Consider the following 23,745-nt stretch of genomic DNA (forward strand, 5'->3'; position numbering starts at 1 on the left):
TTTCTCCTCAATGCTTGGGGGACTAAAAATATCATGCTCATCAAAACCAGCTTCCCCAAGCTTAGAATTTTCCATATCATTAGCAACAATGGTGTTCAAAGCGTTCATATTAATATCATTGCTACTAGCATGCAAATAAGGTTCCATAGGTTTTTTTAATTTTCACATCAAACAATCCATGTCTTAACTCAGGAAATAGAATAAGAAGCTCATTGTTGTCCATTATGCTTAACTAGTGTAAAACAAGAAACAAAAAAAAATGCAATTGCAGGATCTAAAGGAAATAGCTTCGAGCACTTACAACGGCACCAGAAAATAACTTAGTTACCTGGGACCGGAGTGTGAGTGCCTTTTACCTTACCTCCCCGGCAACGGCGCCAGAAAATAGCTTGATGTCTACGCACGCTTCTATTCCCGTAGACGGTGTTGGGCCTCCAAGAGCAGAGGTTTGTAGAACAGCAGCAAGTTTTCCCTTAAGTGAATCACCCAAGGTTTATCGAACTCGGGGAGGAAGATGTCAAAGATATCCCTCTCAAGCAACCACCGCAATCACGATACAAGAAGTCTCTTGTGTCCCCAACACACCTAATACACTTGTCAGATGTATAGGTGCACTAGTTCGGCGAAGAGATAGTGAAATACAAGTGGTATGAATGAAAATGAGCAGTAGTAACGGCACCATAAAATAGCTTGCTGGCGTGCAGTTGATGGTAGTAATATTGCAGGAAGTAAAGATGCAGTAAAACAGTAAATAAGCGATGATTGCAGTATTTGGAAACAAGGCCTAGGGATCATACTTTCACTAGTGGACACTCTCAACATTGCAATCATAATTGAATATAAATAAGCACTTCACTATGCTATTCTGAATTACTCTCTGGCAAGATAACGAACACTAATTCATCATGTAGGCAAACCTTAAAGATGTATTCCCAAGTACTAATAAACACCTCACGCTGTCACTGTGAGCATTCATAGGAGGTACTAACACACCACAATTTCATAGAGACATCCAACTCAAATCATAACTCAGTGAATAAGTATTTTGTGAAATATAGCCTAAGAGACCCACACGGTGCACACACTGTCACCTTTACACACGTGGGATAAGGAGTCTCCGGAGATCAAATAAGTAAAATCCACTTGAATAGCATAACAACATCTAGATTACAAAGCTCATCATATGGATCTCAATCATGTAAGGCAGCTCATGAGATCATTGTATTGAAGTACATGGAGAGAGAGATTAACCACATAGCTACCGGTACAGCCCTTAGCCTCGAAGGAGAACTACTCCCTCCTCATGGGAGACAACAGCGTTGATGAAGATGGCGGTGGTGTTGATGGAGATGCCTTCCGGGGGCACTTCCCCATCCCGGCGGCGTGCCGGAACAGAGACTCTTGTGCCCCAGATATTGGCTTCGCGATGGCGGCGGCTCTGGAAGGTTTCTCGTACCGTGGCTCTCGGTACTGGGGGTTTCGCGACGAAGGCTTTAAGTAGGCGGAAGGGCAGAGTCGGGAGAGTCACGAGGGGCCCACATAGTAGGCCGGCGCGGCCAGGACCTGGGCCGCGCCTCCCTATTGTGTCGCCACCTCGTGGCCCCACTTCGTTTCCTCTTCGGACTTCTGGAATCTTCGTGGAAAAATAGGACCCTAGGCGTTGATTTCGTCCAATTCCGAGAATATTTCCTTACTAGGATTTCTGAAACCAAAAACAGCAGAAAACAGCAATCGGCTCTTCGGCATCTCGTCAATAGGTTAGTGCCGGAAAATGCATAATAATGACATATAATGTGTATAAAACATGTGAGTATCATCATAAAAGTAGCATGGAACATAAGAAATTATAGATACGTTTGGGACGTATCACCCGTCCCCGTCCATAGGGGACGCACCGGGCACGCCGGACAGAACGAAAAGCAAGGCGAAGCGACGCGGGCCCGACGCGTCAACGACTCATTCAAGTTTGGACCTAACCATCGCCTACCTCGCGGCGGAAGTTATTCGCACGCAGTGACACACAACGACATCTTTGCCTTAATGGCGATGGAGGGGCAGGCGAGACGTCTCGTCGGTGCTGCCGAGCCTCCACGCGTCGCCGGCGTTCGCATGCCACCGCCCGTTCCCGCGCTTTCTTTCCGCCTCTTCTCGCCTCTTCCCGCGTTTTCTTCCCGACGCCGGCGTCTATAAAAGGCCCTCCCGGCTCAATGACAGCCACCACAGCTGTCGGCACCCTTTCTCCGCCACAAACACAACCCTCGTTGTTCCACAGCCGTCTCATCCACCACCAGTGCGCAATGACGAGCCGCCCCGGTGATGGCCAGTTCCCTCCACCACCGTCTCCTCCACCTCCACCACCGGAATCGCAGCTCGACATCGACACCGCCACCCGGGAAGAGCGGCGGCAGCGAGGGATGCAGCTGTGGCGTGAACATCGTCAGCAGCAGCGGGAGGCACTCGAGCAGCAGGCCCGCCAGCAGCGTGAGGCGGCGCACGCGGCGGATGTAGCGGCGTTCTACGCCCCTGGACCCGCAGCTGATGAGACCGCGGCGGCAACAACGTGGCACGAGTAGGCGCTGGCGGACACCGTTGCGGCGTTCGACGCCTCGACGGAAGAAGAGCCGCGGCTGCGCCGGACGGAGGAGATGAGCCGACGGTGCGATGATGAACCCCGGCACCAGCGCGAGGAGCGGGAGGCGCTATACCGTGAACGGCGGGAGGCGATCGAGCGTCGGCGGCGGGACTCGATCGAGCGCCAGCAGCAGCTGGCGGCGAAGGAGCGTCAGCAGCGGGAGGCGGCGCAGGCGGCAACGGAGGCGGCCTGGGGGAGGTGGGCGGACGAGTTGGCGACGGAGGCCGACGCGTTGGCGGCGGCGATGATGGAGGCGCCAACGGATATGGAGGAGGAGGCGCCAATGGAGGAGGAGGAGGCCGAGGCGGAGGAGGAGGAGACCGAGTTGGACGACGACGACGACGAGTTCGAGTGGTCCGACGACGACGGGCCGCACCCGGACGAGATGGCCGATCAGCAACGCGCGCTCGTCGAGTCCTTCGAGTCGGAGAAGAAGCTCCAGGATGACGACCGTGCCCGTGAAGAGGCGCAGATTCGTCGCGCCGTCGAGCTCTCCTTCCAGGCGGCGCAGCAGGGGAGGGCGGACGTCGACCAGCGGCGTGTGGCCACCGCCCTACGCACGGAGAGGTGGCGCGCAGCAAGAGCTGCAGCGGAGGGGAGGCGACGACGGGGCGGGGCCGTCGAACGCCCCGCCGGGCGGTCAGTAGGCTAGGTTTAGATGAAAGCTAGCCGTTTTCATTCAAACTTTGTAATATATAATCAAATTCGAATGAAAATCTTTATTTTCGTGCACCAATATTTATTTGGGGCCGCGCCTGGGGGACGCGACTGGAGAGCGACGTCCCCCAAACACGTCACGAACAAAACATGTCCCCCAAACGCTTGATTGGACGCGTTTTGAAGAACGGTTTGGGTGACGCGACTGAAGATGCTCTGGGAACGAATCCCCCTCTGTCTCGGTGCCGGATTGGCCGATGGGGCGGGCGCCCATGCATGCGTCCCGTGTACCTCGATTGGTGCCGTTTGTCTCCTTTGGCGTTCTCGGCGTCGACTCCCCGCACGAGCGCGGAGCGCTTGGTTCTTGTTTGGATTGTCCATGGCCCTCGTGGAGCGGCATCAACCGTTGATCGGGTGACGAATGGATAGTGGCATCATGTGGTTTGGAGACGAGCACGATCACGGCTGGGGCTGGTTAGAATATTTTATTCCACTGACCGTATGTATGTTGTAACTATGTATGCAAGAAAAAATAAACTTTTCTGGTACACGATCTATCATGACAGCCTACACACATACGCCAGGGTTTCTGTGTCAGCTATCATGGACGTAGAGCTAGCCAACAGATGCAGCAGGAGACGATTTATTTCGTTTGTTCCGTGTGAGCGCAAGGCGGAACGGAAGAACCGCTGCCGTTCACTGAACAGAAACATGATAGCGTGTGAGCAAGCGGCCGGTACGTACACGTACCTATGTACTTCAGCAAGTCTGAACCCATATATGCAACCACGTGAACCCGGTCAACCTTTCTCGTCCGGACGTACGACGCGTGCCGTTGCCCATGACGGCGCTCACACCTCACAAGCATGCCTCCCAGATAGGAGACTATGCGATAAGAGCATCTCCAGCGGCACGACGTATTTCGAGCACCCAAAATATTCGCGGCCATTCATTTGCGTCGCTTGGCGGACGCGAAAATGGCCGCGCGTCCGTCTGCGTCTGGGGCTGGCTCCAGCGGAGCGACGCATTTTTGGCGCATGCTAGAATTCAAAAAAGAGGAACTAGCGTCAACTTCGCATGAAATTTTATATCCGCAAATTGAGGGCTGAAACAAGTTCATCACACTTTGCAGATGTCACGGCGTAAAGTGGAGTCCAAAAGGGGCACAACAAGGCCTGAACAACAATAAAAATGTCCAAAAGGAGGCCAAGGTGCTGGGCGCATGGCGCCGGCGATCAGGCGCCTCACGCGCGGATTTCGGCGCGCCTCTTCATGAACCAGGCCCTGGTGTCGTCGTCGACGCTGCTCAAGTCGGCTAGCATGATCCTAGTGTCCTCTGCAAGGATCTTGGCCTTGGCGTCCATCCTCCTAGCCTCGGAGTATGCCTTCTGGACCTCAATTACCTCTTTCGCGAGGTTGTGGTAGATGGCACATGCGGCCTCTTTTTCCAGACGCCTCTTCTCGTCCCTAGCAGCCAAGGCGGCACGGTTGTCAATCATTATCTTCTCCATGCTCTGGGTGAACGCAATGGCATGCGCCTCCCGGACAAGATCGGTATTGGTAGCCTTATGGCCTCGTGGACGAGGTGGAAGGGCTGGACGGCCTTGATCGTCGTCTTCGCCGTCGAGGTTGATCGTTGTCCCATTACTAATAGCTTCGTTGTATGACGCAGAGCTTGTCATCCACTTGTTGGAGTTCTTGAGCACGTCCCAGAAATGGACCATATGGAAGCCCTTCTTATGCGTCGCCCTGAACTTCTCCAAAGCGCGGGATACTGCAATCATAGCCACCAATGATGTACATACAATGATGCAAATAGTGTAGAATGATGATGGTTGTATCGTGTTTACCACTGTCATGACGCCAGCGCCGCTTACGGGGTTGTTAATAGCATGTTCGACCGCCGAGCAGAACTTGCTTGTCTGTTGTTTGATGTAGTTCCATCTTTTCCGGAGGGACTCTTCCGTCCGAGGGCTTGTGATATGGTAGGGCGGGTGCATCCCGATCTCGTTGTACTGCTGCAAGACCTTGGCTACGGGGGAGTGTGGGGCGGCGGCGGGTGCTAGGGTTTGCTCCGCATCCATGGCGGTGGCTGCGACGGCGAGGACGTCCATCGCTTCTGGACTGCTCGCGCCGGTCTAGTTTGCAATTTCGCGCGGGGAATGGCCAGTGGCGGGAATAATATCGGCCTCCCTGCAACTGGCGCGGGTCCTACGTCTTTTTCGGCGGACACTCCGCGCGACCGCCGAGCGTCCGCGGAGACGCAAACGTGGCGCATATTTGGGCCAGGTTTGCGTCTCCGCGGACGGCCCGGTTACTTTGCGTTGCCCCGCTGGAGCAGGGCCCAGACGCATTTCCGGTCACGGCGGACGAAAACAGTCGTTGAGCGACCATTTGCGTCGCGCCGCTGGAGATGCCCTAAGCCCACACACGCCGGGGGAGAGGGGGCCGTGCTTGCTCGGAGATGTGCGCCCACCGCATGGGCAAAGTCTACCAGGCTCGCCTCGTCGAAAACGAGTCGCCACCGTGTGACGGAAAAAATGCGGCTGTCACAACAGAATCGCCAGGCACCATTTGGCACACACGTAGATCAGCCTTGTGCGATGCTCGAATCTGGCGGCGATTTGACGAAGGCGGTCGAAATAGGACAGAACAGAGAACGGCAGGCATGGGTGACGGTCGTGGTCGAAGCAGTTTACCGCATTTAACCCTCAAAACCTGCACTTCACTCGTCGGGGTGTGTGTGTGTGTGTGTGGGGGGGGGGGGGGGGGGGCTAGGTTTCCTCGCAAAAACATTTGCGGGCCAGGCTCCATTTCGGTGTTTGTTCGAAGCAGCTCTATGTCAAAATAAAAAAAAAACACAAACCCTGCCCTTTATCTAGAGATGCTCTACCGTTATACCTAGAACATTTTGTTTCACTTTCCAAATGTCTCCTATCGATTGTCGTTTCATGGACGTACGCAAGAATAAAAAAACTTCCCCGGGTAGCCAATTGACTCTGCTTGCCAAGGAAACCCCGCCGTCCATGGCTGGCGGCAACAAAACTCCAGGCTCCAGCCTGTGGTGTTCCCATTCCCGGCTACAGGACAAGCGTCCCTCTCTCTCCCCGCTGCGCCTCCTTCACACACCTCCGCCTATATATACCTCTTCGACCCCATCGCCTTCTCCGGCAGCAGCAGCACACCGCATTTGACATTGCCGAGGCGGAGGAGAAAGAAGCAGACCGCGTCGCGAACGAGGAGTAGAGGCCGTAAATCTCAGAATGGGCCTCTGCGTGTCGTGCGACGCCCCGGCTGACTGCGCTTCGACCGCGAGGGTCGTGCTGCCCAGCGGCGAGCTCCGGCAGTACTCTCAGGCGGTCACCGCGGCGCTGGCGCTGGAGGAGGTCGGCCACGGCGAGAAGGGATGGTTCCTCTGCGACGCCGACGCGATGGGCTTCGAGGGCTCCGTCGCGGCGGTGGCCGGCGGCGACGAGCTCCGGCCGGGGCAGATATACTTCGTGCTCCCGGCCGAGATGCTGCGCCGTACACTCACACTCGAGGAGGTCGCCGCCCTTGTCGCCAAGGCCAGCGCCGCCCTAATCAAGGCCTCCACCGCATCGTCTGCCGGCGGCCGGCGCCGGCGAGGCTCCGTGTCGCCGCTCGTGTTCGCGCCGTCCGAGGAGGATTACTCGGACTATTCGTCGATGACCTTCGTCTCGGCGAAGCCGGCGGTGGTCCGCAAGCGGGTGGTCGCCTACCACGGTGGGCGGTCACCGGCAAGGTTCTCTCCCGACTTGACAGCCATCCCGGAAAGCGAATAGAGGCGCCGCGCCGGCGTCAGATATAGCAAGGTGGTCTCGCGTTCCAGGTCGCCGCCGCCGGAGTTGGATCCGACGCCGGACGACAGGCGCGCACGACAGACGCAGGAAAATAAATGCTTGATGGTTTCGCTTTCTTTGGTACGTAGAAGTGGTGACGTTTCTGGTGCTGAACTGCTGATAAGTCAGGCGTCAGAAACACGGCCGGGGAAATGTACATATCTGTCAGTGTAAATACTCCCGGCAAAATATGCTATGCACATATTCCTGCAAAACAAAACTACCAGTGTAAATAGAATGTATATTTAGAGTACGAATATATTCTCAACTTCTGGCCTGAACTCCACTACTATATAGATCGTCCTTGTTTTTTAGGAGTGTCTTCAGAACACAAGAATGCAAAAAACTAAGAGTACTTCCATGCACACTTGTTTGGATGAGCTTGCCTGAAACTCTCAAATTCTTTTGAGACGTATGTACTGCCGGTAGTGTACAGTATGACTAAACATGACCTGAAGCCCAAGCCGTTGCTTCTTTTCCAAGAGAAAAATAATGCTCTGGCTAGGCTAACATGCCGAGTAAGATGCAAGATAAAATGTGCTCTGAACATCAACGGATGGGCAATGACTAGATTTGGAATCTTCACAGTTTACTTGTTTTGTTAGGACACCCTCTACATGAAAAAAAAAACTCTTTTTTTTAGCGGAACTTGTTCTTTTGTTAGGGGAGGCGAAGTCATTGGGCTAGGCGACAGCGATACCGAGAACGACAGATAGAGGCCTGGTTCTTGCTTGTTTGGAAATTGAGGGCCATAGGCCCATTTCCTTGTAGGCTTCGACAAATTGACCTAGTCCGAGGTGTTCGAAAACGCTGATTTTGGAGAGCCTAGGCCCATCTTCCGAAAATGAGGACGCGTTGGACCAATTTGGAATTTGGCGTGCTGTTATGGCATGTTATTTCACACAAATGCATCCTAATATATTATTTCCTCCATTTCAAATTAGTAGCCGTACCTTTGGACAGGTTTGATCTACATACAAATAAATATATGTAGACATGTTTTGGTGTGTAGGTTCGCTCATTTTAGAAGAAAAATTATTGTGGCAACTAATTTGAAAAGGAGAGAGTAGGTTATTTTGCAAATATGACACTTCATCACCGAAAACATCAAATGTAGCCCGGGTTTTTTACTTTTCCTTTTTCAAACTTCAAATTTTTTTATTTTAAAGTTTCAAAAAAATTTGAAAGAATATGTAGACGTAGAGAATGTTAAAATACATCGGTGTGTGATTTTTTAGATTGAAATACATCATATATTGCCCTTAGTAAAAATAACAAAGTCTCACAAAATGATGAAAACTAGATTTTAGTGTACTGTTCATTAATGTTCGCCAATGCTAAAATCAAGATTTGTTCTTTTTTGTTGAGCCCAAAATACAACATACTTCAACCTGAAAATTTACACATAAATAGATTTCAACGTTCTCTACGTCAACATATTTTTTTGATTTTTTTAAATGTTTAAAATAAAATTTGCTTAGGTTCAAAAAGTGGCCTGCATGTAGCCCAAAACTCCATTCTGTCTTCATCAACCCATTCCTAATTGGTAGTCCCTAGCGTCCTTCTCGCTCAACACATGTTGTCGTTGTCTTTCTCCTCAGCGTCTTCATCCTCGCCGATGGTGTACATGTACATGACTCACCGTGGACAGCTCTACAAATTATCTCCTATCCTCTACTACACCACCAAGATGACCATTTTTCCGCACATGATTCACAAGACAAGCGGGCATGTCGGTCTCTGTTTGACATAGAAGTGAACATATGTAATTTTCTATTGTTAGCCATTGTAGGAAAGAAAGACTTATCGGCGTCACGCTGTCACCCTCTATGAACCATTGTTTCTCCCATGTTGCTACCAGTATAGCTCCCCACACCGCATAATGAAGATCACCTCATCCGCCAAAGTGTTACGATAGACTCACTCTTCTTAGAGGCCACGAGAATTTGCCTTCTGGTCAAGAGCATGAATTTGAGCATAAGAGCCACTTTCTCGGCTTTGAACGTGCAATCTAGGTTCGCACTAGTGCCTCGAAGTTCAGATCATAGCCTCAAGACAAAATGTTCCCAAAAGTCCGCTTGGACACAAAGTGGATCATATCTATGAGTAGGAGCTTGGAGCGGCAAGACCTAGCTGGATGTCACTAGCTTCAAAGAAGAATCTAATGTTCTTACACAGGTTACACTCTCCTTTTAGAAAAAAAGGGGCAGTGGCTAAACCTGTAGGGATACGTTGCATAGAAAACAAAAAAATTCCTACCGCGAGAACGCAAACCAAACCAAGATGCAATCTAGAAGATGGGAGCAACGAGGAGATGATCGAGACTCACCCTTGAAGATTTTCAAAGCCTACAAGATGAGGCTCTTGTTGCTGCGGTAGACGATCACTTGCCGCTTGCAAAAGCGCGTAGAAGATCTTGCTCACGGTGCCACAGTCGGGCAGCACCTCCGTACTCGGTCACACGTTCGGTGTTGATGAAGACGACGTCCTTCTCCCGTTCCAGCGGGCAGCGGAAGTAGTAGCTCCTCCTTGACTCCGGCAGCACGACGGCGTGGTGGCGGTGGCGATGGAGAACTCCGGCGGAGCTTCGCTAAGCGTGTGGGAGAGGTGGAGGAGAGAGGGGGCGGCTAGGGTTTGGGAGAGGGGGTGGCCGGCCTCAAGGGGTGCGGCCAGCTTGGTGGCTTGTGGTGGCCGGCCCCCTCCCCTATGCCCCTCATTATATAGGTGGAACCCCAAGTGTTGGACTACAAGTCTTCGAATAAGACCCCAACCGAAAACCTTCCATGTTGTAGGGAAACCTACCCAAGGTGGGACTCCCACCTCAAGTGGGATTCCCACCCTTCCATGTGGGGGGGTGGCCGGCCCCTATGGTGGAGTCCACTTGGGACTCCACCCCTCTAGGGTTGGCCGGCCATGGTTGTGGAGTCCCTCCGGGACTCTGCCTTCCAAAGTGATTTCTTCCGGACTTTTCTAGAACCTTCTAGAACCTTCCATAAATGCACCGGATCATTTCCAAACTTGGAATATGACTTCCTATGTATGAATCTTATTCTCCGGACCATTCCGGAACTCCTCGTGATGTCCAGGATCTCATCCGAGACTTCGAACAATACTTTGAACTCCATTCCATATTCAAGTTCTACTATTACAACATCAAACCTTAAGTGTGTCACCCTACGGTTCGTGAACTATGTGGACATGGGTGAGAACTCTCTCCGACCAATAACCAATAGCGGGATCTGGAGATCCATAATGGCTCCCACACATTCAACAATGACTTAGTGATCGAATGAACCATTCAAATACGATACCAATTCCCTTTGTCACGCGATATTTTACTTGTCCGAGGTTTGATCATCGGTATCACTCTATACCTTGTTCAACCTCGTCTCCTGACAAGTACTCTTTACTCGTACCGTGGTATGTGGTCTCTTATGAACTTATTCATATGCTTGCAAGAAATTAGACGACATTCCACCGAGAGGGCCCAGAGTATATCTATCAGTCATCGGGATGGACAAATCCCACTGTTGATCCATATGCCTCAACTCATACTTTCCGGATACTTAATCCCACCTTTATAACCACCCATTTACGCAATGGCGTTTGATGTAATCAAAGTACCTTTCCGGTATAAGTGATTTACATGATCTCATGGTCGAAAGGACTAGGTAACTATGTATCGAAAGCTTATAGCAAATAACTTAATGACGTGATCTTTATGCTACGCTTAATTGGGTGTGTCCATTACATCATTCATATAATGATATAACCTTGTTATTAATAACATCCAATGTTCATGATTATGAAACTAATCATCTATTAATCAACAAGCTAGTTAAGAGGCTTACTAGGGACTCATTGTTGTTTACATATCACACATGTATCAATGTTTCGGTTAATACAATTATAGCATGGTATATAAACATTTATCATAAACATAAAGATATATAATAACCACTTTTATTATTGCCTCTTGGGCATATCTCCAACGATCTCCCACTTGCACTAGAGTCAATAATCTAGATTACATTGTAAGGTACCTAACACCCATGGCATTCGGTGTTGGTCATGCTTTGCCCTAGGGAGAGCTTTAGTCAACGGATCTGCTACATTCAGATCGGTGTGTACTTTGCTAATCTTTACTTCTCCATCTTCGATGTACTCGCGAATCGAATGATAACGCAGCTTGATATGCTTCAGCCTCTTGTGTGACCTTGGTTCTTGTGCATTGGCGATGGCACCCATGTTGTCACGATAGATGACTAGTGGGTCCAATGCACTAGGAACCACACCGAGCTCTACAATGAACCTCTTCATCCATACCGCTTCTGATGAAGCCTCTGAAGCCGCTATGTACTCCGATTCTGTTGAAGACTTCGCCACTGTGCACTGCTTCGAGCTTGCCCAGCTTACTGCAGCACCATTCAATATAAACACGTACCCAGATTGTGACTTAGAGTCATCAGGATCGGTGTTCCAACTTGCATCGGTGTAACTTGTTACAACGAGCTCTTGGTCACCTCCATAACAAAGAAACATATCCTTAGTTCTTTTCAAGTACTTCAGGATATTCTTGACCGCTGTCCGGTGTTCCATTCCTGGATCACTTTGATATCTCGCTAGTCAAACTAACGGCATGTGCTATATCCGATCTTGTACATAGCATGGCATACATGATAGAGCCTACTCGCTGAGGCATAGGGGATACTGACTCATCCTTTCTCTTTCTTCGCAGTAGCCGGACCTTGAGTCTTACTCAAGACCTTGCTCAGTAACATAGGTAAGAATCCTTTCTTACTTTCGTCCATTCTAAACTTATGTAGAATCTTGTCCAGGTATGTACTCTGTGATAGCCCTATTAGGCGTCTTGATCTATCTCTATAAATCTTGATGCCTAATATATACGATGCTTCACCAAGGTCTTTCATTGAAAAACTATTATTAAAATAACCTTTTACACTGCTTAATAGTTCTATATCATTCCCAATCAATAATATGTCATCTACATATAATATCGTAAACGCTACGGAGCTCCCACTCACTTTCTTGTAAATACGAGCCTCTCCATGACACTCGTATATATAAACCCGAAGTCTTTGATCACCTTATCAAAGCGTCGGTTCCAACTTCTCGATGCTTGCTTCGGTTCACAAATTGAACGCCGAAGTTTGCATACTTTGTCGACATTTTTAGGATCGACAAAACCTTTGGGTTGTACCATATACAACTCTTCCTCAATGTCTCCATTAAGGAACGCCGTTTTGACATCCATACGCCAAATCTCATAATCGAAAAATGCAGCTATTGCTAACAAAATCCTCACGGACTTTAGCTTCGCTACAGGTGAGAAAGTCTCATCGTAGTCAACTCCTTGAATTTGTCGGAAACCCTTTGCGACAAGTCGAGCTTTATAGACGAGTAATATTACCATCAGCATCTGTTTTTCTCTTGAAGATCCATTTATTCTCGACAGCCTTGCGGCTATCAGGTAAGTCTACCAAAGTCCATACTTTGTTATCATACATGGATCCCATTTCGGATTTCATGGCTTCTTGCCATTTGTTGGAATATGGGCTCATCATCGCTTCTTCATATGTCGCAGGGTCTTCATCATTGTTGTCTACAATCATGACATTTAGACAAGGATCATACCAATCAGGAGTGGCACGTTCCCTTGTCGATCTGCGATGTTCAGTAGCTATCTCATTCGAAGTTTCATGATCATTATCATTAGCTTCCTCTGTTGCCGGTGTAGGTAGCACAGGAACAACTTCCGGCACTGCGCTACTCTGATCAACAAGTGAAGATTCATCAATCTCATCGAGTTCTACTTTTCTTCCAGTCACTTCTTTAGTGAGAAATTCTTTCTCAAGAAAGGTTCCGTTCTTAGCAACAAAGATTTTGCCTTCGGATCTGTGATAGAAAGTGTACCCTATAGTTTCCGTAGGGTATCCTATGAAGACGCATTTCTCCGCTTTGGGTTCTAGCTTGTCCGGTTGTAACTTTTTTTTACATAGGCTTCGCAACCCCAAACTTTAAGGAACGACAGCTTAGGTTTCTTTTTAAACCATAATTCATACGGTGTCGTTTCAACGGATTTTGATGGTGCTCTATTTAAAGTGAACGCGGCTGTCTCTAATGCATAACTCCAAAATGATAAAGGTAAATCAGTAAGAGACATCATAGAACGAACCATATCTAAGAGAGTTCGATTACGATGTCCGGACACGTTTCGTTGAGGTGTTCCCGGCGGTGTCAATTGTGAAAGTATTCCGCATTTCTTTAAATGCATGCCAAACTCATAACTCAGATATTCACCTCCGCGATCGGATCGTAGAAATTTAATCTTCTTGTTACGTTGATTTTCTACTTCACTTTGGAATTCCTTAAACTTCTCGAAAGTTTCGGATTTATGTTTCATGAAATAGATATACCCGTATCTACTCAGATCATCTGTGAAGGTTAGAACATAACGATAACCACCGCGCGATGCTACACTCATTGGTCCGCATACATCGGTATGTATGATTTCCAATAAGTCAGTAGCTCGCTCCATAATACCAGAGAATGGAGTCTTAGTCATTTTTCCCATTAGACATGCTTCGCATCTATCAAGTGACTCAAAGTCAAGTGATTCAAGTAATCCATCTGTATGGAGTTTCGTCATGCGTTTCACTCCAATATGACCAAGACGACAGTGCCACATATAAGTAGAATTATCATTCAATTTAATTCGCTTAGCATCAATGTTATGTATATGTGTATCACTACTATCGAGATCTAACAGAAATAAGCTATTCTTTTCGGGTGCTCGACCATAAAAGATATTATTCATAAAAATAGAACAACCATTATTCTCAGACTTGAATGAATAACCGTCTTGCATTAAACAAGATCCAGATATAATGTTCATGCTCAACGCGGGTACAAAATAACAATTATTTAGGCTTAAAACTAATCCCGGAGGTAGATGTAGAGGAAGTGTGCCGACAGCGATCACATCGACTTTGGATCCATTTCCAACGCGCATCGTCACTTCATCCTTTAGTAGTCTTCGTTTATTCTTTAGTTCCTGTTTCGAGTTACAAATATGAGCAACCGAACCGAGTATCAAATACCCGGTACTAGTACGAGAACCAGTAAGATAAACATCTATAACATGTATATCGGATATACCTTCTTTCTTCTTCTTGACAAGGCCGCTCTTCGGATCCGCCAAATACTTGGAGCAATTACGCTTCCGGTGTCCCTTCTCCTTGCGGTAATAACACTCAGCACCGGGCTTAGGGCCGGTCTTAGGTTTCACGAGGAGGCGTGGTAGCTTTCTTGCCACCCTTCTTGAATTTTCCCTTAGACTTGCCCTGTTTCTTGAAACTGGTGGTCTTGTTGACCATCAACACTTGGTGCTCTTTCTTGATCTCATTCTCAGCAGATTTCAGCATGGAGAAGAGTTCAGGTAACTCTTTGTTCATGTTCTGCATATTGTAGTTTATCACAAAGTTCTTGTAACTAGGTGGCAGTGATTGAAGGACACGATTAATCCCCAGTCTGTTAGGAATCACTATTCCCAAGTCACTGAGTTTCTTCGCATGCCCGGTCATGGCGAGCATGTGCTCACTAACGGAGCTGCCTTCTTCCATCATGCAACTGAAGAAGTGTTTCGATGCTTCATAGCATTCCACGGCCGCATGAGTCTCAAAGATAGTTTTCAACTCATTGACCAACTCATGAGGATCGTGGTGCTCAAAATGTTTTTGAAGATCGGCTTCCGATCGCATAGGATGGCACACTGAACTTGAGAGTACCGAGTTTTCCGAGTCCCGTAAACATTCTTTACTTCATCGGTTTCAGATTCTGCGGGAGGGTCACCTAGCGGTGCATCAAGCACATATTGCAGATTTTCACCATTGAGGAAGATCCTCACATGACGGAACCAGTCGGTGAAGTTGCTACCGTTGCTCTTAAGCTTTTCTTTCTCTAGGAACTGGTTAAAATTGATTGAGGACGTCATATCTACAACATATATTTGCAATAGTTTAGACTAATGTTTATGACAAATTGAGTTCAAATTTTAATTCAACATAATTAAAAATCTAGGTGAACTCCCACTCAAAACAATATCCCTCGCATTGTCTTAGTGATCACACGAACCAAATCCACTACATCAAATCCGATCATCACGAGACAAGATGTAATTTCAATGGCGAACACTCAAAGTGTTCATCATATCAATCATATGATTCATGCTCTACCTTTCGGTATCACGTGTTCCGAGACCATGTCTGTACATGCTAGGCTCGTCAAGGCCACCTTAGTATCCGCATGTGCAAAGCTGGCTTGCACCCGTTGTATGCACTTGTTGATTCTATCACACCCGATCATCACGAGATGCTTCGAAACGACAAGTCTTGGCAACGGTGCTACTAAGGATGAACACTTTATTATCTTGATATTTTAGTGATCGAGAGGGATCATCTTATAATGCTACCGTCGCGATATAAGCAAAATAAGATGCATAAAAGGATTAACATCACATGCAGTTCATATGTGATATGATATGGCCCCTTTGTCTTTGCGCCTTTGATATTCATCTCAAAGCACGGACATGATCTCCATCATCAACGGGCATGATCTCCATCATCGTCGGCGTAGCGTCAAGGTCAATGGCGCCGTCTTCATGATTGTTCTCCCATGTAACAACTATTACAACTTCTTTGAAATACTACTCAACATGAAATTTAAAGACAACCATAAGGCTCCTGCCGGTTGCCACAATACAATAATGATCATCTCATACATATTCATCATAACATTATGGCCATATCACATCACCAAACCCTGCAAAAACAAGTTAGACGTCTCTAATTTGGTTTGCATATTTTACGTGGTTTAGGGTTTTCGAGTAAGATCTAATCTACCTATGAACATGAACCACAACGGTGATACTAGTGTTGTCAATAGAAGAGTAAATTGAATCTTCACTATAGTAGGAGAGACAGACACCCGCAAAGCCACTTATGCAATACAAGTTGCATGTCCAAGCGTGGAGCAAATCTCATGAACGCGGTCATGTAAAGTTAGCCCGAGCCGCTTCATCCCACTATGCCACAAAGATGCAAAGTACTCAAACTAAAGACAACATAAGCATCAACGCCCACAAAACATTGTGTTCTACTCGTCCAACCATCTATGCATAGACACGGCTCTGATACCACTGTAGGGATACGTTGCATAGAAAACAAAAATTTTCCTACCGCGAGAACGCAAACCAAGCCAAGATGCAATCTAGAAGAGGGGAGCAACGAGGAGATGATCGAGACTCACCCTTGAAGATTTTCAATGCCTACAAGATGAGGCTCTTGTTGCTGCGGTAGACGATCACTTGCCGCTTGCAAAAGCGCGTAGAAGATCTTGATCACGGTGCCATCGCGTCGGGCAGCACCTCCGTACTCGGTCACACGTTCGGTGTTGATGAAGACGACGTCCTTCTCCCTGTTCCAGCGGGCAGCAGAAGTAGTAGCTCCTCCTTGACTCCGGCAGCACGACGGCGTGGTGGCGGTGGCGATGGCGATGGAGAACTCCGGCGGAGCTTCGCTAAGCGTGCGGGAGAGGTGGAGGAGAGAGGGGGCGGCTAGGGTTTGGGAGAGGGGGTGGCCGGCCTCAAGGGGTGCGGCCAGCTTGGTGGCTTGTGGTGGCCGGCCCCCTCCCCTATGCCCCTCATTATATAGGTGGAACCCCAAGTGTTGGACTACAAGTCTTCGAATAAGACCCCAACCCAAAACCTTACATGTTGTAGGGAAACCTACCCAAGGTGGGACTCCCACCTCAAGTGGGATTCCCACCCTTCCATGTGGGGGGGTGGCCGGCCCCTATGGTGGAGTCCACTTGGGACTCCACCCCTCTAGGGTTGGCCGGCCATGGTGGTGAGGTCCCTCCGGGACTCCGCCTTCCAAAGTGATTTCTTCCGGACTTTTCTAGAACCTTCTAGAACCTTCCATAAATGCACCGGATCATTTCAAAACTTGGAATATGACTTCCTATATATGAATCTTATTCTCCGGACCATTCCGGAACTCCTCGTGATGTCCAGGATCTCATCCGAGACTTCGAACAATACTTCGAACTCCATTCCATATTCAAGTTCTACTATTACAACATCAAACCTTAAGTCACCCTACGGTTCGTCAACTATGTGGACATGGGTGAGAACTCTCTCCGACCAATAACCAATAGCGGGATCTGGAGATCCATAATGGCTCCCACACATTCAACGATGACTTAGTGATCGAATGAACCATTCACATTCGATACCAATTCCCTTTGTCACGCGATATTTTACTTGTCCGAGGTTTGATCATCGGTATCACTCTATATCTTGTTCAACCTCGTCTCCTGACAAGTACTCTTTACTCGTACCGTGGTATGTGGTCTCTTATGAACTTATTCATATGCTTGCAAGACATTAGACGACATTCCACCGAGAGGGCCCAGAGTATATTTATCCGTCATCGGGATGGACAAATCCCACTGTTGATCCATATGCCTCAACTCATACTTTCCGGATACTTAATCCCACCTTTATAACCACCCATTTACGCAGTGGCGTTTGATGTAATCAAAGTACCTTTCCGGTATAAGTGATTTACATGATCTCATGGTCGAAATGACTAGGTAACTATGTATCGAAAGCTTATAGCAAATAACTTAATGACGTGATCTTTATGCTACGCTTAATTGGGTGTGTCCATTACATCATTCATATAATGATATAACCTTGTTATTAATAACATCCAATGTTCATGATTATGAAACTAATCATCTATTAATCAACAAGCTAGTTAAGAGGCTTACTAGGGACTCATTGTTGTTTACATATCACACATGTATCAATGTTTCGGTTAATACAATTATAGCATGGTATATAAACATTTATCATAAACATAAATATATATAATAACCACTTTTATTATTGCCTCTTGGGCATATCTCCAACAAAACCTACCCAAAGATCAGACTGGAGGGGACAAAGATGGAGCTTGATTCCCATTTTGAAGAAACCAACACCAGGTCCAACACACTTCTTTTTTGGACAAACAAAATATATTAGTATCGCGAAGATACCAGTAACACCTAACTTCTGCAACAGTGCAGTTCCCCAGTGGCACTACGGATGCACATAGCCACAAAAAGAAGAAGAAGCTAATAGGAGAAAAGCCCCGCTACAAAGATATAAACCTTGTAACAACACAACAAACACCACCCAGGCAACATCTGAAGTCTAAATTCTTCACAAGCGACCCCTGCAAAAAGGAAACAATGCACAAGCTCCGTATTCGCCCGATCATATATCATAGGTTTTCACACTGGAGAAAGTTCATGCTCTCAAAATAATGCCTTCAACATAGTCATTGCCCATTGTCGTGCACAACCAAGTAAGGCCACACCTTGGATTTTCACCTTAAAAGGTCAGACTTGAACTTTCCTTGTGTTGTCGGCCCCACTGCTACGAGATTCGAATCACTAAGAAAATTCCCCATCGCCACAAATACTCGAACCACCATTACTAGTCCCGAGATCTCTGCTTTCATGACATTCTCCACCTCTGACTTCACCATGGAACATAAAAGACAGGTCCCATAATGGCAACACATACCAGAGCTTCACAACACCCTCTCCTGAAACAAAACGATCGGAAAAAACACGGGTACGCACAACCGAATCCCATCCGATCCAACAACTTCCAGGCATGAGACGTAGAATGGAGTTCGCCGGCAGAGCCTTCCAGAACTCAGAACTCCTGCCAAATCATAGCGCAAGCGACAAGCAGATCTTCGTCTTGGCGTGAGAGGAACCCTAGGACCATCTCCTTATTCGAGCGCACCATCAGGCCCCCACGCTGGCGTTCAGGGTAATGATAAATCGTTTGCAGCGCCACCCACCCGTAGCACTCCACTTAGCAGCCCCGGCTGGCCTAGATCGGGCCAAAGCCCAAATCGGACCCACCACCTGCGCCAGCGAAGGATGACTGCAGGAGCACGCGTCGTTCGCCTCCTCCTAGCCACTCTGGCTTCATGCCTTGGCCCCCGAGACCGCGCCTCCTTGCACCGCCGCCATCGCCCCATCATCTCCCATGGAACGGCACCGCGGTGCTCCTGCCCGCTGTCTTTCACAAGAAGGGGCGCCACCGCCGACTGCATGGGGGAGGCCCGACGGGATCAAGGTGGGGTGCCTCCGGAGCCGCTCGGGCTAGTGCGAGCCGGGAGGAGTTTCCGTGAGAGGAGTTTCCCGCTCCAACACACTTCTGGGTGGGCTGAGATGTTTATTTGTCCAAGAGAAGCAATCAAGCTCTACTACGCTAGAGTTCTTCAAGAAACGTATCCAGGATCCAATCGTCGAACTAGTCAAGTGCCCATTGGTTGATGTTGTCGCAGATTTTGTCTTCAGGTCCGTGTCTTATACTTTGTAGTCTTTCCAGCGCGGAGAGATGTAGTACGCACCAATTTTTCCATCAAGCGGTGACTTCAAAATGGGTGTTTTTTGTTGCGAAGAAACGAACGGGATGCTTCAATGATTCTAGGTGTTGCTACATTTTTTATTGCTAAAATGTTGCAAAGGTTCTCATGTGACGCTATAAATGTTAGCCCCCCATTCTGCATAAGTTATTTGACGTTTTCTCATGGATTCTACTAGACTGGTAGTTTTTGCTAAACAGCGAAGAACTGTTTAGGCTGTAACATCTGCCTGAAAAATGTTGCTGTAATGTTGTAATTTTATACTCCTTCCATTCTGGAAAAAAATCTTCTTAACTTTTTCTATATGTACGGATGTATCTGATAGGAGAATAATCTATGTTGTATTACTGGGGGCCAAAAGGCCACAATATATAGTACAATGTACAGGTGCAATATGCAAAAGGGCCCCTAACATATGGGCAAAATATAATACACACATATCTACTCTAACACCCCCCCTCAAACTCGGGGTGGATCCACAACACCGAGTTTGGAGAGTAAGAAGTCATGTTGCGCGCGAGTCTGTGCCTTTGTAAAGAAATCCGCCAACTGTAAATCTGAAGGCACATAATAAAGCGCAACAACCTGATCATGCACCTGAGCACGTGTATAAAAGGCATCAACACCAATATGCTTGGTCAGCTCATGCTTGACCGGATCACGTGCAATACTGATAGCACCTGTACTGTCACACAAAAGTGGAGTGGGTGTCGTAACAGAGACCCCAAAATCTGCAAGCAACCACCGTAACCAGGTCACCTCAGCAATCAACGAAGCCATAGCCCGCAGCTCAGCCCTCAACACTCGAACGGGAAAACGCTACCTGTTTCTTCGTCTTCCAAGCAACAAGCGAACCACCAAGAAACACACAGTAAGCAGAAAGTGAACGACGATCCATAGGATCACTCGCCCAAGTAGCATCCGAGTAGCACTGGAGCTGGAGAGAACTAGAACTAGGAAAGAAAAGGCGACGAGTAATCGTGCCACGGAGATAACGGAGGACACGAAGGAGATGACTGTAGTGAACGGTGGTAGGAGCTGAGACAAACCGACTCGAATATGAACAGGATAAGAGATATCAAGACGAGTGACAAGAAGATAAACAAGACTCCCAACAAGATGGCGATAGCGTGTGGGATCGGGAAGAGGATCACCATCGGTAGGGACGAAGCTTAACATTAAGCTCCATAGGAGTCTCAACAAGTGCGCTCATCCACAAGAGCAAGCACGAGTAAGGAGATCTCGAATATACTTTTCCCGGGAGATATAAAAACCATCGAAGTGGAGGAAATCTCAATCCCAAGAAAATAGCGAAGAGGACCAAGATCGGTCATAAGAAACCGATCACGAAGACGAGCCTTGACAAAGGCAATATACTCGGGATCATCACCGGTAATGATCATATCATCAACATAGAGAAGGAGAAGAGTGCGTCCACGAGGAGAAGTGTGAACAAATAGCGCCGGATCATGAAAACTAGGAGAGAAACCAGCAGCAGTCACCACAGAGGCAAAGCGCTCAAACCAGGCACGAGGGGCCTGTTTCAGGCCATAAAGAGAACGTCGAAGACGACAAACCATCCCAGCGGGAACAGAATACCCAGGAGGAGGATGCATGTAAACCTCCTCACTCAACTCGCCATTAAGAAAAGCGTTCTGAACATCAAGCTGAGAGACAGACCAGCGTCGAACAGAAGCAACAGCAAGAAGAGTACGCACGGTGGTCATATGAGCCACAGGAGCAAAAGTCTCATCATAATCACGGCCGTGCTCTCCGCCGAAAGCCACGTGCCACAAGACGCGCTTTATAGCGCTCAAGAGATCCATCGAGCGGGTCTTAATTTTATAGACCCACTTACACGTGATAGGACGAACACCAGGAGGAGGAGAAACAAGATCCCAGGTGCCAGTGCGCTCAAGCGCAGCGATCTCCTCAGCCATGGCAAGCTGCCATTCAGGATGGCACTCGGCATCCCGATAAGAAGTCGGCTCGGAGACGACAGAGAGACCATACTGACTGGGAGAGAAACGGTTGGGAGCACGACGCTGGCGAACAAGCGGAAGAGGTGGAGAACTAGGAGACTCATCAGAAGAAGACAACTCATCGGAAGAGGAGGGAGAAGGATCATCAGGCGAGGAGTCCGGAACTGTAGAACGCCGAGAATAGTGGAAGGGAAAAGGAGACAAGGGAGAAGGAGGACCAGTGGAATCAGAAGAAGAGGAAGGAGAACTTGGAGGCGATGATGGCACCGAAGTCGGAGGGGGCGCAGCAGGAGGAGAAACAGGAGGGACATAGGGTGGTGCATCAGGAAGGAGAAGAAAAGAGAGATCATCCACCGGGTATGTACCGGAGGTGGGACGAGGATAGAAAGGACGCGTCTCATCAAACGTGACGTCACGAGAGATGCGCATCCGACGACCAACGGGGTCCCAACAGCGATAGCCCTTATGCTCATCACCGTATCCGAGAAAACACACTCAACGGATCGAGCAGTCAGTTTGGTGCGTTCGCGAGGAGGGAGAAGGACATAGCAAACGCAACCAAATAAACGAAGAGTCGAGTAGTCTGGCAAGCTACCAGAGAGACGCTCGAGAGGAATGCCACCTTGAAGAGCAGCAGAAGGCTGAATGTTAATAAGATAAGTGGACGTAGAGACAGCGTCCGCCCGTAAATGCGGCGGAAGAGAGGAAGCAATCATCATAGCACGGGTAGTCTCAAGAATATGACGATGCTTACGCTCGGCGACACCATTTTGAGCATGAGCGCCGGGACACGAGAATCGGGCAAGCGTGCCCTGCTCGGCAAGGACACCACGCGAGGTGCTCGGGAGATATACTCTCCTGCAGAGTCGGCACGAAACACACGAATGGGAGTGGAATACTGAGTACGAACCATGGCCACAAAACGCCGATAAATAGAAAGCACCTCACTCGCGAGAGCGCATAAAAAACAACCAGGTGTACCGGGAAAAGTCATCAATAAACAAAATATAGTATCGATGGCCCCTTTGGAAGCAAAGGGAGCCGGACCCCAAACATCGGAATGAACTAAATCAAAAGGTCGCCGAGATACGGACGCACTCGGTAGGATAGGGAAGCTGAATCTGTTTACCTAACCTACAACCCCGACACGAATGTAAAGACACATCTCCCGAGACGGACCCCGGAAGACCACGACGAACTAATGACGATAAACGGGAGCCACAAAGGTGACCCAGCCGATGATGCCACTGCTGAAATGAACCAGTGACAGAAGCAGCAACTGCAGGAGAGCTGGCAGATGAAGTGTCGGCGGAAGGAACGCGAAGCCGGTCTAACTCCCGAGGCCCGGGGACTCAAGGCTGCGAGGGCCAGCTCCAACCAGGGCTCCGTGTACGGCGGTCCCGAACGAAGCACAAGAATCAGCGTCAAGAATGACGCGACAACCAGAATCAGTAAGCTGACTAGCAGAAAACAGGTTCATCTTAAGGCTAGGAACATGAGAAACATCAGGAACAGAGAAAGATGAAGTAGAAAGGGTGCCTCGACTAGAAACAGGAAGAGAGGAACCATCAGCCGTGATAACACGGACAGGAGAAATAAGAGAGCGAAGAGCGGAAAGGATAGAAGACGCAGAAGTCATATGAAAAGAAGCTCCAGAATCCAGATACCACGGGGATGACATACCCGATCTGTGTAGAAGGTGGTGGTCTCGCGGTGCCGGAAGAGCCGGACACGGAACCAGGCAGCATCCGTCGAAGAAGAACCCGTAGCGGCGAGCGGACCACGAAGACCACGGATAATGTCCCGATCGGACGGCCGCAACGACGAGACGAGCATCGAAGAACCAGCTCGCCGACGAGCAAGCTTATCAAGGTACTGCCGACGTAAGCCGGGGTCCCTCTTCCGGCAGCCGGAGACGTCGTGGCCGGCCTTGCCACGAAGGCGCGAGGAGGACGAGGACCACGAGGCTGCCGAGATCGACTCTAGCCCCGAACCGGCGGAGTAGAGAGTAACGGCGGTGCTGGAGACCGCAACGAGCGGACGGCACGGAGAACCACGAGCGAGACGGCACGGGAGGACCACGAGCGGCAAGTGCGGAG

The 23,745-nt window shown here is 48.7% G+C and overlaps 1 protein-coding gene across 1 annotated transcript; it reads left to right on the top strand.

Annotated features, from left to right (window-relative positions):
* The first annotated feature begins 6,552 nt into the window (after positions 1–6,552).
* On the top strand, positions 6,553–7,092 carry LOC124700682. The gene has a single exon (XM_047232768.1). The coding sequence runs from the start codon at positions 6,553–6,555 to the stop codon at positions 7,090–7,092; it is 540 nt and encodes a 179-aa protein (XP_047088724.1).
* Positions 7,093–23,745: the final 16,653 nt, after the last annotated feature.

Source organism: Lolium rigidum, chromosome 3, assembly GCF_022539505.1.
Source record: "Lolium rigidum isolate FL_2022 chromosome 3, APGP_CSIRO_Lrig_0.1, whole genome shotgun sequence".
In the NCBI taxonomy this organism is placed as follows: Eukaryota; Viridiplantae; Streptophyta; class Magnoliopsida; order Poales; family Poaceae; genus Lolium; species Lolium rigidum.